Source organism: Tachypleus tridentatus, chromosome 13 (assembly GCF_004210375.1).
Source record: "Tachypleus tridentatus isolate NWPU-2018 chromosome 13, ASM421037v1, whole genome shotgun sequence".
NCBI classification, from domain to species: domain Eukaryota; kingdom Metazoa; phylum Arthropoda; class Merostomata; order Xiphosura; family Limulidae; genus Tachypleus; species Tachypleus tridentatus.
Window position 1 is genome coordinate 20,200,885 of NC_134837.1, and position 14,782 is coordinate 20,215,666.

Here is a 14,782-nt window from a genome sequence, read left to right on the forward strand (position 1 = left end):
ATACTTAAACAATGGTTATTTAGAACACATGAAGATACAGGTAAATATTTCAGAATTCAACATATTCCATTCTTAGTATCTAAAGTAAAATAAAGGAATTTCATCATTCCAAAGTAACTAACTAAAATACATTGGTATAATAACTTACAAAGTTACTTAAGAACAAATGCCATTCTTTTATTTTGCTTTATATACTGAAGATAGAATCTATTGAATTCTGAAACATTTATCTGTGTTCCCTTATGTTATAAACAAACAATATAGTTTATCTTAAGTATTGTTATGCTTTTATCATGTTGGAATAATACAATGTTTGAATGAGTTACAAACCTAGCAAACAGCCATTTTCTTTTCTAATACTAGTATGTATGTGTGTAGGTCATGTGAACTACTTGATAAATCTAATGTAATCTAACTGACCAGCTCTAGTCCAATCACTGAACATGACCCACATTGATATATCAAACAATTTACTTATTTTGCAAGTGTTAGATTAAGGAAACTTTCCTTTTAGTTTTACATATATGGATAAGTTTGCCTCTAATATTTAAACTGATCTCATCACAAGTACTTATTTTACACATTCTTTCAATAATACTACTTTTTATACAGACCCTTATTAAACCCCAATACTAACCCTTATCACACATGGGTTCTTGTTTTTCTGCTTCACGATCCACATCCCACCATTCCTGTATTAAAACAAAACAATCACTAACTAAATAACAAACACATATAGGTGAGGATATAACAGTAAGATATTCATATTACAAATGAACATTTGAAAGGCATTATTTTCATAAATAATATACTCTGATACAATTATTTTCTGATCAATTGCTTTGTTTTTAAAATGCTAAGTATTCATTTTCTAACCTTAAAAAGTTTAACTGTGTGTTATCAATATATTCACAAAAACCTTTCCCAACTCCTTTAACCATGCACTGTTACCTGTTTTTAGAGAAACAATTTGTATGTTAAACCAATGATAATAATGACTGAAACTAATCATTCAAACATTTTATAAACAAATATATAAATGGAATTCACAAAAAATTATTTTTGAGATAAAGTCATGCAATCACCATTTTGTAATGATTCAGCAGAAATTGCTTTTATTATCAGTAATATTTTTATATTCTAGCTTATCAATATTAATAATTTGATTTCCTGATCCATACAAAACTACAGACTTTGTATATGGACATCACAAACATCTAATTCAAACAGTGCTACATTCAACACACAAACACACAAAACTGATATTTGGGCATGTTCTTTTAAATTACAAATATGCTGTAGTAAAGTTTGAATTGTAATGTACAGTTTAATACCAAACTTACTGACAAATTTATAAAACAGTATTTTAAAGAATTTTGAATGCAAGCCAACAAATTCGATGTCATGACCTTTGACTCGTGTTCACAGGGTTAACTGTAAGTGTGGTATATGCAAAGTATTATTTCAAATGTCCTTACAATTTAGTGTGTTTTTTATTTACTGCTGTTTTTGGACCCTAATTGCAGTTGCATGTTATGACTTGTTACATGTTGCATAGCATTTGTGGCTGAACACTTAAGATGCGAAACTACATAAAAACTTGAGTATTCGACTCTTGTACTTTTCTATATGTGGATATAAATTTGCAAATTTGGTGGAAGAATAAAAAAAGACTCCTACAGTTCTTAAAAGGTAATTTACTTAACCTCTCTATCACAAATAACTTTCACTGTCCATGAAACATGTAAAAGAAACACAAAAAACTTTAATAAACTAAATACAGTTTTCCTGACCTGTTTGTTCTTTTCTTGTCATTATCTAATAACCTAATGTAACAAATTTTTTTCAAGAAAAACCCATCATCTAAATATACTTTATCTTAAAGAAGAATAAAAAAAGTACTCTAGAGACCTGTGGAATCTGAGCTCTGTTCTCTTTTTCTGGTTTCTTTAACATTTTGTCTCTAACATTTTCATCACCACCTGGAACACCTATGTAGAATAAAATATATTTTGAAGTGAGTAAGAAATCAGTTATGTACATCCCCTTCTCTTTTATTAGGTTTAAAATTTTTAACTGTAATATCTAAACTTTGTCATTTGTTAACAGACTAGTTCCCAAGACCCTGATTTTCCATGATATCTTTACCTATGATATAAAAAAATGAAATTAATGATTCTAAAACCTTATGTCTCCCAGATGATGTACTTTTTAAACCATTTCTATAGTAGTTAACGTTTTCCTAAACTTAAAATGTATTTCCAATAATACTTTCTCTCACACCTCCTTTGTTCATTCAAGTATAGGTTTGATTATTTCTCACTCATTCCAGTCTTTTATACTCCATCTAGATGCCCTTAGAAATATTCAGTTTGTAACACTCTCCACCTACATCAATGTGCCTCCTATTCTCTTACAGTATATAAACACCTCATTCAGATAATGTTATAACTTCTTTGAGACTTACTCAATCTCACACTCTAACACTGTATCTTAGTGGGAAGAAAGGGCAGAAAAGTGTGAGAAGAGATATTAATAGAAATACATTTACAGTATAGGAAAATGTTAACTTTGAAAACATATATACCTTTTCTCCAACTTATAACTAGAATCTTACATTGATAAGGTGGAAGGGCCAGTGAGGGTATTATCCATACAAAAAGTGTCTGCACAGAACATGAATGTGTCAACAAAAGTTTGGCACAATAATGAAGGAACTACACTACATCTGGAACAGTAGATAAGTTATCATCACTATAGGTAGGGGAATTTTTAAATAATGAAAATAACTAAATATTTCACACATCACTGAATTCCACAGCAGATTTACACTGCAAGCTCAATTATGTAGTTCATAATTAATGAAAAATGATCAAAATCACACCTGAAAATTGATCTTTTGTTCCATGCTACTTTCCCATTGGAACAATATTAAAAAAATACTGGTGATTTATTGCTTTACCTGAAAACCTGATACTGTGTGATGTCCATGTCAAGGCAAGAGAAAACACAGTTACAAGAAAATTCCCATCACACTTGAATACAAAGATATACAGTCATGTGAAAAAGTTAGGACACCCTAAGAAAGCCTGTATTTTTATAACATTTTTGGATATATAGATATTTAATTTCAATTTTAACAATACTGAGAGATTATAGAAATATAAATAAACAATTAAAACTGAAGAAAAGACTTTAAGATCTTCTGTAAATGTAATTCAACTAAAACACATTCTAACTGAGGAAACAGAACAACCCCACATTTATACCCACATAAAATGGCTCAACTCACACACAGGTGTACCACACCAGGTGCACTTGATTAGAAGACCATTACTCAGCATTTTGAATTAGGCTTGCCCTATTTAAACCTCAGACATTTAGTTTGGTGTGCTCCTGACTGTTGAAGTGAGAGTGAGCACCATAGAGAGAGCAAAAGAGCTGTCTGAGGCGTTCAGAAAGAAAACTGTAGCAGCTTACGAGTCTGTTAAGAGATTTAAAAAGATCCCAAAAGATTTTGAAATCAGCCATTCCACTGTCCAGAAAATAGTCAACAAGTGGAGGGCTTTCAAAACAACTGCCAACATGCCCAGGTCTGGTTGTTAAAGCAAGTTCACCCCGAGAGCAAACCGCAAGATGCTAAAAGAGGTCTCCAAACACCCTAACATGTCATCACGGGACCTACAGCAGGCTCTGGCTACTGTTGATGTGAAAATGCATGCCTCTACAATCAGAAAGAGTTTGATTGTTGATTGATTGATTTAGTGTTTTATGGCACAAAGCAGCTAGGCTATCTGTGCTAAATGTCCAATAAAAAGGTAAAAACAAATTAAATGTAGTAAAATACAGAAAAGGAAATGAAGGTAAAACAAAACATCATTGAAAAACAGAAAACCAATGCTGACACCTAGTTTACAATGTTAAGAGAGAAAGCAGAGTAAAAGAAGTTGTTAAGTACTGTCTCTAGCATAATGGTAATGATCATAACCCACCAGGAAGACTAACAGGTAAGTTCAAGAACCACCATCAGTCACCTGAAGTTGGTCTTTCCAGTCCTGGTTCCTGGTTTTGTGTCATAGAAGCCATTATCAAAATGTAAAATAACAGAAGTTTTAAAAGACATATAGCAAAATCGTAATAATGAGTAGCCAAATGTCCAGTAAAAAAGGTAAAAGTAAAGTAAAGTAAATGTAGTAAAATTTGTAAAAGTAAACGAAGGTAAACACAAAACAGCAATTAAAAACAAAAAATTGCATAAAACTGATGTTGACATACAGTCTATAAAGTTGTTAAAGACTTCCTGTAGCAGATTGGTAATGATCATAACCCACCAGGAAGACTAACAGGCAAGTACCAGAACCACCGTCAGTCACCTGAAGTTGGTCTTTCCAGTCCTGGTTCCGGGTTATGAGTCAATATGGCCAGTACCAAAAGGTAAAGTAATAAAAGTTTAAAAGACATGCAGGAAAATTGGAATAACAACTCGACAGGACGACTAACGGGTAGTTCAAACAGCAGCGTCAGTCACCTGAAGTTGGCCTTTCCAGTCCTGATGTCAAGTTATTTAATGTTCTGGCCATTTTCCAATTTCAAATTGAACTAGAGAGATTGAAACTTTAAAAAGGGAACCCCAATTAAAATGGTGTAACAAATAAATATCCAACACTTATGAGATTAAAAAGATTAATGGCCATTAAAAAACTAAAAACTTTATCAAGGTGGACAGTGTCACCATCACCAATAACACTGCCTAATGTTACAGATAAACGCTGGGAAAAAACATATTTAAAATAGTGCCGTCGTTGAGAGTCATAACGATGGCAAGAAAGTAAAATGTGGCTTACAGTGATTTGAGTTTTACACAAACAACACACTGGTGCAACAGTTCCAGATAAAAGAAAACAGTGAGTTAAAAAACTGTGACCAATGCACTGTCTAGTTAGAACAACTTTCTCCTTCCAAACCTTATGGAAGCTAGATGGCCAAAGCCCAATATAGGGTTTTATTTGAAAAAGCTTATTGTCATGTTGCTCACTCCAAGTAGACTGCCAACTGGCATGGAGCCGAGCCTTGAATACAGGACCATAGTCCATGTACGGAATAGGCAGAGTGGTGATAGTGCCTGAGCAGACAGATTTAGCTGCCGTGTTTGCAAGCTCATTCCCACGAATACCAACATGGCCTGGTATCCAGAAAAACTGGATAGAAGTAGCAGTTAATGAGAAATGGGTCAGTCGGTTTTGAATATTGGCGAGAACAGGGTGTGAGCCAACGTGTAGCAATTCCAGGGCCAGTAGAGAACTAAGCAAATCAGTATAAATAGTGCAGTTAGAGTACTGCTCAGCTTCAATATGATCCAGGGCAAGAGATATGGCGCACAGTTAGCAGTGAACACAGAAGCTGTAGAAGGGATTATGCGTGCAACCACCGAACTGCAGCAAACCATGGCCGAGCCCCCTGAATTACCGAATTTGGAACCATCTGTATAAATTGAAATGAAATGATTGTTTGAAAGATATTCATTAAATAAAAGACGGTACTTACAATCTGGAGTATATGCCTTTTTCAGATGAATGAAAGAAAGGCCATATTTGGGGGCTGTAATAAGCCATGGTGGGATGCGCTGACCTGTGGATTCTGCAATGTTATCCAAGGACAGACCCAATTCATCCAATTGTGCCTGTATGCAAAGGCCAAAAGAAGCAATGGCAGATTGTCTGTTCTGAAAAAGTACAGCCCACTGAGGAAGGAAAACACATCCCCAGGTGGGGTGCTTTGTTAAGGAACGAAGTTTCGAAGAATATTGTAAAGATAGTTGCAAATGGCAAAGGTGCAGAGAAGGTTCATGAGATTCAACGTATAAGTTTTGAACTGGAGAGGTAAGGAAAGCCCCAGTGAAGAGTCAAAGTCCTTGGTGATGAATGGGGTCCAGCATCTTTAAGGCCGAAGGTCTGACAGAGCCATAGACCATTGATCCATAGTCGAGTTTTGATCGAATAAGAGCACGATACACCTTTAACATTGAGCATCGATCTGCTCCCCAACTGCTAGAAGAGAAGACACGGAGGATGTTCAGTGCTCTTGTGCATTTGACCCAAAGCTGCTTTAAGTGTGGTATAAAGGTCAGCTTACGGTCAAAGATAAGCCCCAAGAACTTGGTCTCAGGGACCATTGGTAGCAAAACTTCACCGATATGAATTTCAGGATCAGGGTGAATACCCTGTTGGTGGCAAAAGTGCATGCATACGGTTTTAGAGAGAGAGAAATTAAAGCCGTTCGCCATAGTCCACTTTAGTACACGATTGAGGGTAGTTTGTAATTGCCGCTCAATACATCTCATGTTCGACGACTGACATGAGATGTAAAAGTTGTCGAGATACAGCCAATTCACAACAGTGAGGGAGTTGTTCAGTGATGGCATTTATCTTTATACTGAAAAGTGTGACACTCAAAACACAGCCTTGAGGGACTCCACGTTCCTGTACAAAAGAACGGGAAAGTGTCGAACCCACACGAACTTGGAATCTCCTGTCCATTAAAAAATTTTTAATAAACATGGGTAGATGGCCACGTAACCCATATGTATGGAGGTCTTGCAAAACGCCATACCTCCATGTTGTGTCGTAAGCCTTCTCTATGTCAAAGAATATTGATACAAGATGTTGGCGGTTGAGAAAGGCTTCTCTGATTGATGTTTCAAGATGAATTAGGTGGTCTGTGGTGGAGTGCTGTCATCGGAACCCACACTGGGTGGGCGAGAGGAGGTTGTTTGAGTCAAGGAACCAAACAAGACGAGCATTAACCATCCTTTCCAAGGTCTTACAGAGACAGCTCGTCAAAGCAATTGGATGGTAGTTTGAAGGAATCTTGGGATCTTTCCCTGGCTTAGAGAAAGGTAAAATAATAGCCTGGTGCCAGGCATCAGGAAAAACATTCTCCTGCCAGATCTGGTTAAAGACAATCAGACGGACATCAAGAGAAGCAGGAGATAGATGGTACAGCATGTCATAATGAACATCATCAGGTCCAACAGATGTACTGGCAGACCAATGAAGGGCCATTTTCAGTTCCACCAGTGTAAAGGGACAATTATAATCAAAGAAACAGTCAGTTCGAAAAAAAAGAGGTGAACGCTCTGCCCATGTCTTGATGGCCAAGAAGGTGGAGGAACAAGCAGAAGTGCTAGATACCCAGCAAAAACCCAGAGTATCAGCGATGCTCCGGATATCTGCCACCTCCTGACCATCAGAGAGTAAGATCGAGAGGGGGACAGAATTGTAGTGCCCATTAACCTTTTGAATCCTGTCCCATATGATCTTGGAACTGGTGGTAGAAGACATGCTAGTCGTGAACTTAATCCAAGATTCCTTCTGGCTTTGACGTCTTATCCACCTGGCATGTGCACAGGCCCGTTGGAAAGCGACACGGTTTGAAAGTGTGGGATATCTACGAAAAGTATCCCAGGCCTGTTTTTGAGCCTTCCATGCTAAGTGGAAAGCAGGATTCCACCACGGACGAGGATATCACGAAAAACGTGTCGAGGTTTTAGGAATACAGTGAGCAGCTGCTTGTATAATACAGTCAGTTACCGCTACCACACAGTCGTCTATTGATGGCTGATATACGATGGCAGGATCAAGTTCTGCGAGAGCAGTGAAAGTGGACCAGTCTGCCTGATCCAGCTTCCACTGGGGCACGCGGGTAGGGTGGCATAGACCACGGCCAGTCTCTCTCAAAAGGACAGGAAAATGATCGCTGCCTAGTGGATTACTGTCAACCCTCCATGAAAAATGGGAGAATAATTAAGGGGAGCAAACCGAGAGATCAATAGCAGTAAAGGACTGACTAGGTGCATGAAAATAAGTGGAAGAACCAGTATTGAAAAGAGAAAGATTGTGATCAGAGAGCATATGTTCTACAGAGTGACCCCTCCCATCAATAACAGCACTTCCCCAGAGGGGATGATGTCCATTAAAATCCCCCAGGATTAGAAATGGAGATGGCAACTGTTCTACGAGAGCATCAAGGTCTGATTGATCATATGTCTCTCCAGGGGACAGGTAGAGAGAACAAACAGTAATGGTATGACCCAAGGGAACACGGATGGCTACAGCCTCCAAGGGTGTGTTGAGTGACAAAGACAGGGTGGGCACATGCTGATTAACCAATAGTGCCACCCCTTCATGTACCCATCCATCACACAGCCTGTCATTTCTGTACAGAAAAACTGCTGAATGGTGACTGTATCAGCAGATTTGAGAAATGTTTCTTGTAAGGAAAGACAAACAGGATGGTAGGAAGCAATCAGCGTTTTGATATCATCCAGATTAGAACGTAAATCTCAACAGTTCTATTGTATCAAGGTGGCCATTTTTAATGATGGGTAGGTGAAGTAGCTGGAGAACCCTTTTGTTTACGACCACGTCTTTTTTCTTTACTGTCCTTAGTTGGAGGAGGTCTATCAACCTCCATGGATCCTGCCCTGGGTCGAGTGGGCAGGTCTTTGTTATTGGAAGGGGATTCCAGTGACTGAGGACGCAAACGAATATTTGTTTTGCCACTTGGGGTGGGAGAAAAAGATGTATCAGAAGAAATGCCTGTATTTGAAACTGAAGGATGTGGATCTTGAGGTTTGTTGGAAGGTATGGGAGGAACATAGATGGATGTGGAAGTCGATTCATCAACCTTTTTAACCACGGAGGTCAAAAGGCTTTTCATCTGTTTTGAAAACGATTCTCTTGGAGACACTGAGAGATCTGTCTGCACTCCCACTGTAGTTGTGGAATGAAGTGCAGCAGCATATGTCCGAGATGGAGTGGCGGGCAGCAATTTCCGAGCCTCAGGATAACTAATTTTGAGTCGTTTTCAAATGCTGCACCTCTCTTTCCTTCAACCATTTTGAGCAAGAATGAAAGTAAGAGGGGTGAGAACCATTGCAGTTTACGCAATGTGTGTTCATGCCACAGTCATAGGTATCGTGGTCCTTGCCTCCACAACGAGCACATATCAGGGAACCACGACAAGATGTCTTTGAGTGGCAGAATCTCTGACATTGGAAACATCGGAGAGGGTTTGGTATGTATGGCCAAACCCTGCAAATGAGATAACCTGCCTTGATGGTGGCAGGTGCGTGATGATGTAAATGTTAAAACGAGGGTATTTGTTGGCAGTGTAACTCCATCTTTGATAGTGGAGATGCGCCTCACTGCAGAAACTCCTTGAGTGGAGAGAACAGCGAGAATCTCTGACTCAGGGACGTTCTTCAAATCCCTGTCAACAATAACTCCTCGTGATGAGTTTAAGGTAGCATGAGAGGTAACCTCAATAGGTATATCCCCAATTGCCGTTGAATTCAAGAGAAGTTCACTGTGTTGGGATGTGGATGTTTCAACCAATATGTCTCCAGATCAAAGCTTCTTTACTGACTTTGGAGAGCCAGCAAGACCCTCTAGTCCCTTCTGAATAAAAAAGGGGGTCATTTGCCCTAAAGGTTTTTCTAAAAGAGAATGTAATATAAGAAAATGGGGTACGTGTGTTACAGATGTTGAAGATTGTTGCTCAGTCTTCAAGATGTAATCCTTTACCTATTGACTGTTTTTTTCACTATTTTATTTAAAATTTTTGAAGAAGGATCTATAGTGAAAGAGAAAATTTCAGTACCCACTGACCCCACCCACCATGGAAGGTGGGGATGCACTACAATGTCATGCAAGGACAATGCAACAACGCCAGGGTTTCGTAAGCACTATACCCAAACACCAGCATCAGGCACAATGTCCACAACACCCGTTGAGAACTTCCAACACTGGTACTTGGTTGACTCTAGCCCAAGTGGACCAGCCGATTGACCCAAGGGGGCCACCCAAAGGCCACCCGTCTACAGGAATTCAAGGCCATAGTGGTGTGTTAGGGTTGGACCCCTCAACCACCAGGATCCTCTCTACTATTCACAGATCGCGATGCACAGCAAACACGTGGGTGGATGTTTAGATCCCAGAGAAAGTAACCAGACAGAACAGAACCTTTGCTTGGAGGTCCCCTCACCACGTACAGGAATCCACATCAAGGGGATCAGAAAGAGACTGCACAAGTTTAACTTGCATGGGAGGTGTGCAAGGAGGAATCCTTTGTTCTCTAAGAGAAACATCAAGGCCAGAGTGAAGTTTGCTAGAGAGAATGTAGACAAAGACCAGGGCTTCTGGAATAATGTTCTTTGGACAGATGAGTCCAAAATTGGACCAAATAAAGGAAAAGAACCTCATACCAACTGTGAAGCATGGAGGTGAAAGTGTCATGATTTGGGGCTGCTTTGCTGCAGGCAGGACCTGGACAGCTCACAATCATAGAATCCACCATGAACTCTACTATGTATCAGAGGGTGCTTGAGGATCATGTGAGACCATCTGTAAGAAAATTAAAGCTGAAGTAGAACTGGACTCTGCAACATGACAATGACCCAAAACATACCAGTAAATCCACCAAGGACTGGCTGAAAACTAAGAAATGGAGAGTCCTGGAATGGCCTAGTCAAAGCCCAGATCTTAATCCCATTGAGATGCTGTGGGGTGACTTGAAATGGGCTGTACATGCAAGAAACCCCTCAAACATCTCACAGCTGAAAGAATTCTGCACTGAAAAGTGGGGCAAACTTTCTTCAGACTGATGTCAAAGACTGGTAGGTGGCTACAAGAAGCATCTCACTGCAGTTATTTCAGCCAAAGGGGGGTAACACTAGCTATTAGGGGTAGGGTGTCCTAATTTTTTCCTCAGTTAGAATATGCATTTTTGTAGAATTACATTTACAGAAGATCTTGAAAGTCTTTTCTTCAGTTTTAATTGTTTAGTTATATTCCTATAATCCCTCAGTATTTTTGAAATTAGATTAAATATATAGATATCCAAAAATGTTACAAAAATACACAGGCTTTCATAGGGTGTCCTAACTTTTTCACATGACTGTATATTACATGGATATACAAAATGAACATTTTCAACAACCATATGTTAAAAATGAAGTATGAGCTTACCTATATATTTATAAAAGTAAAGGAGCAACTTGTAGTAACATTAGTTGAAAACTTGAAATACTGTGATTTACAAATATATATACATTGTAAACTCCACCCATTCTATATCATGATGTAATTGATAAATTGTATTAAGTTCATGATGTTAGTCATCCCAAGATATTATCCTGATACAAAAGCTAAAGAAACAAGTGTTTGTCTATGAATTATCAATGAAATTAGCAGTAAGTATAGATATACCATGATATTATTTAAGAAACATTAGTAGCAAAGGTGGCCTATTCATAGAATAATTATTGGTAAAGAAAATTAGATTAACATCTTCTGATACATAAAAAGTCAGTGTATTTTAGTAACACTGTGTTTCAACATTTTGTCTTCTATTCAATATTGCTTTCATCACATGGAATGGACATGTTTCAATTTTAAGGTAGTTTTCTGACCATAACTTTATTAATTCTTAAAAAACAGGTGAAAACTATTTTCAAGTCCATGTTGTCCTTGCTACACTAATTTGTTTGCATAATTATTCACAAATATGCATGGAATGTGTTAAGATTATGGCTTGTATTCAGTTTTGTGATGCAGTTCATTTCAATGTAATAAAAATATTGATTTCATAACTTTCCAGTTAATGTAGTGATTTCTAATTATTTGAGCATATATGTGTGTGTGCATAAAAATCACACTCTTGTTTAATTTATAATAGAAATTGCTATTGCTTACACCATGTTTGTCATAGACAATTACTGCACATATATGTGTGTGTGCATAAAACTCACACTTGTTTAATTTATAATAGAAATTGCTATTGCTTACACCATGTTTGTCATAGACAATTACTGCACATGTTCTTTAGCTGTAACGACACCCAACAATAAGATGTGAAGAAAACTGTTGTTAGGACAACAATGTTTGCTTACAACCAATATGGCTTAAAGCAACACGTTACAGGGTAACCAACAGGCTGTTTACAATCTCCATTCATCATTTTCTGACCTGCTGGCAGTTTGATACAAGCAGACACACCTTTATATATCAGTTTATGTATTATGTAGTCTACAACACCAAGTTTATTTTATATCCTTATTTCAATTGTTGTCTCTGTGTGTATCACACTCTTATTTAATTTACAATAGAAACTTATCTTGTTTCAATTAATTCAGTGACTAAATAGAATTTTAAATGTTATTAAAATTATATCCATGTGTTTTCAAATAGTAATTGCTTCTTGATCTGAAAATCAGCCAGACCAAAGTAGATTATGAAGAGAGCTAACATTTGATGCATCACTCTCATATGATCTGGAATTATGAACACTCATCTTTATTCCCCAATAACAATAAGTTTTGCTTACCCCTGAAATTATAGGAAGAACATGGAACAAACCATGCTCAACCAAAGGTCCAGTATGGAGCCACTCTGTATTTGGAATTATGAGAAGACGATGGACCCTCTTCCAAGAACAATGTACTGAACCAATATTGATCAAAAAGAAGAGCCACGTTCAACCCAACTACATAGCTAAGCGTCAAATTTGAACTAGTAAGCTCCTTCATATGTTGGTGTCTCTTATACCAACATCTAGAAAAAAAACAAACCATCCAGGAACCTGAGTGGGAGGGCTCCCAACTTCACCCTCTTCTCCAAGAGTAGAGGAATTCACTCTACTACCACCTTAGTTAGTGACTAGAAACCGAGTGTGGTAGGTACTGCCTAGCTCCACTTGTAGAATATGGGGTGTAAAGCTCAATGGGGAGTCCAGGAGAACAGTGCTCTAGAAACAGTGCAATAGGTGGACCACGTTCTCTACATTTAAAATAACCAACTCCAAGTTGTTCAATCTCATGACTGGCAGAGATGGGCTGGATCCCCTTATGCTTTACTAATGATAGTCCATGAGTAGCTGGTTCAACATAACAGTAATACCATCCAATCAGCCAATAGGTAGTCTTATGGAACACCTCTTTTCTACAGAGCATGCTCCAACCTCAATACTACTAGTGTAGAATTGCTTTTATTTATATATATATAAAAAGCTTGGACAATACTTGACAAAGAGTAAGCTCCCATGATAACAAAATAAAGGACCTTACAATGTAGCAATGAAAATATTCACCCCTCTGTATAATCTTGTGGTGACTGAGAAGTCAAGAGATTTAAAGGAGGTATAGAAAAAATTGAATCTAAATTCTCATCAGAGGGATGCCCACAACTGTACATATCACCAAATTATTGTCTCAATCTCACTACAAATGAGGTCACTGAAAGTTTTAATCAAGAGTGGCCCTGACCCACATCCCATTTGTTATGCAATGCTAATTATCATAGGTGGAATAGGAGAGACTTGATTTGCCTCCATACCAAAATAATCCAGAAATCCATTCCATGTAATGGCTTGTGAATAGAAAAACTCAAAGTACCTCCAAATGATCATAGCACTGGGAAATCTGTTTGTGATGCTTTGTTTAACAAATTGGTAAATTTTCTAAATGAGGTGCTTATGTACAGTATCAGATAAAGAGCACACTTACACAGGTGGAGAGTATTACTAGATAAATGCTATGAAGGACAATTAAGGGCTGGAGCAACTGAGAAAAACAAATAAGATCAATGCTTTGATGGGCAAAGGAAAAAAAAACCTAGCAGTCAAATAACAGCTATGATTTTGGAAGAGATGTGCATGTTTTAGAAGTTTTAGATTTCTTTAACTTTTTAAATGCACTGTATAAAACAATATATTTATTAATTTAATATATGGATGTGATATTGAATATTCAAACATTATGAATATCAAAATTGAATATTTTTTGATACAATAACTATGCATAATGAAGAAACCTACCTACCTGTTTCTGGTGGAGATAAATGTTCTAACATTCCAAAGTTAAGGAAAATTTTTTGAAAATGTTTAAACATTTCAAAAGGTTCTCTAAGTGCTTCATCAAATTGAAATAACCCAGTTTTGCTGCCAGAATGTCTTTCAGTGTCATCTTTTTCTTCACTGTTATGATCACCAAACATCCATATATTTGGTGTCTTCCTGAAGAAATCATCTAAAAATTCTTTTTCACTGAAAAGAAAAAGTCTCAATTCATAATGTAATATTACACAATGCTTTACAAATCTTTAACTTCTTGGTTTAACAGTTTATAATGGCTACATTTAACATAAGCTATCAATAAAATCAAAACATGTTCTAAATCTTTTCACAATCAATGTATTGTTACTTATAAATGTCATACTGTTTGAGAGAAAATTACATTACTGTATGTGGAAGTTACAGTAAAATAAAAAGAACTAACTCTAATAATCTCTACTACCTTCAATATGTATGTAATTTGTGTAGAAAATAAAAGTAATCAAAGAGGAAAGCTACCTACATTTTTCCTTCTGTTTCCTTATTCAGTAAATAGATATAAACCATTATACAATAAACTATGGATCTCAGTATCTGCATGTTCCCTTTGGTCAAAAACAGTTTGTTCTGCTGTTAAGTTAATATTAGCTTAGAGATTTTTTTTAACTTGTTACCAATATATCTATAAATAAACCAAAAATTGTATTAGCTTCACCACTAACAACAGAGAGCTGGTTTGTTAGTTTGACTTGTCCATGACTATGTCAAAGGCCTTTTCTTCAGACATGCTATTGAGTGAGTTCCTATGAATATCAAACATCCAATCTGAATCATGAAGCTATGTCCCTTATAAACTTAGCCCCCAACCATCCACTGTCTTATATTCTAGTACAAA

At 37.1% G+C, this 14,782-nt stretch overlaps 2 protein-coding genes across 3 annotated transcripts in view; one reads left to right on the forward strand and one right to left on the reverse strand.

Annotated features, from left to right (window-relative positions):
* Positions 1-14,782, forward strand: part of LOC143239052 (gamma-tubulin complex component 4-like) — a 403,661-nt gene that overhangs the window by 105,194 nt on the left and 283,685 nt on the right. The window lies entirely within an intron of this gene.
* LOC143239053 (uncharacterized) overlaps positions 1-14,782 on the reverse strand; it is a 38,214-nt gene that overhangs the window by 16,351 nt on the left and 7,081 nt on the right. The window contains exons 2-4 of the mRNA XM_076479840.1: positions 13,877-14,100; positions 1,912-1,991; positions 638-692 (exon numbers count right to left, since the gene is read on the reverse strand). Coding sequence (XP_076335955.1) covers positions 638-692; positions 1,912-1,991; positions 13,877-14,100 — 359 coding nt within the window. The remainder of the gene's footprint in view (positions 1-637; positions 693-1,911; positions 1,992-13,876; positions 14,101-14,782) is intronic.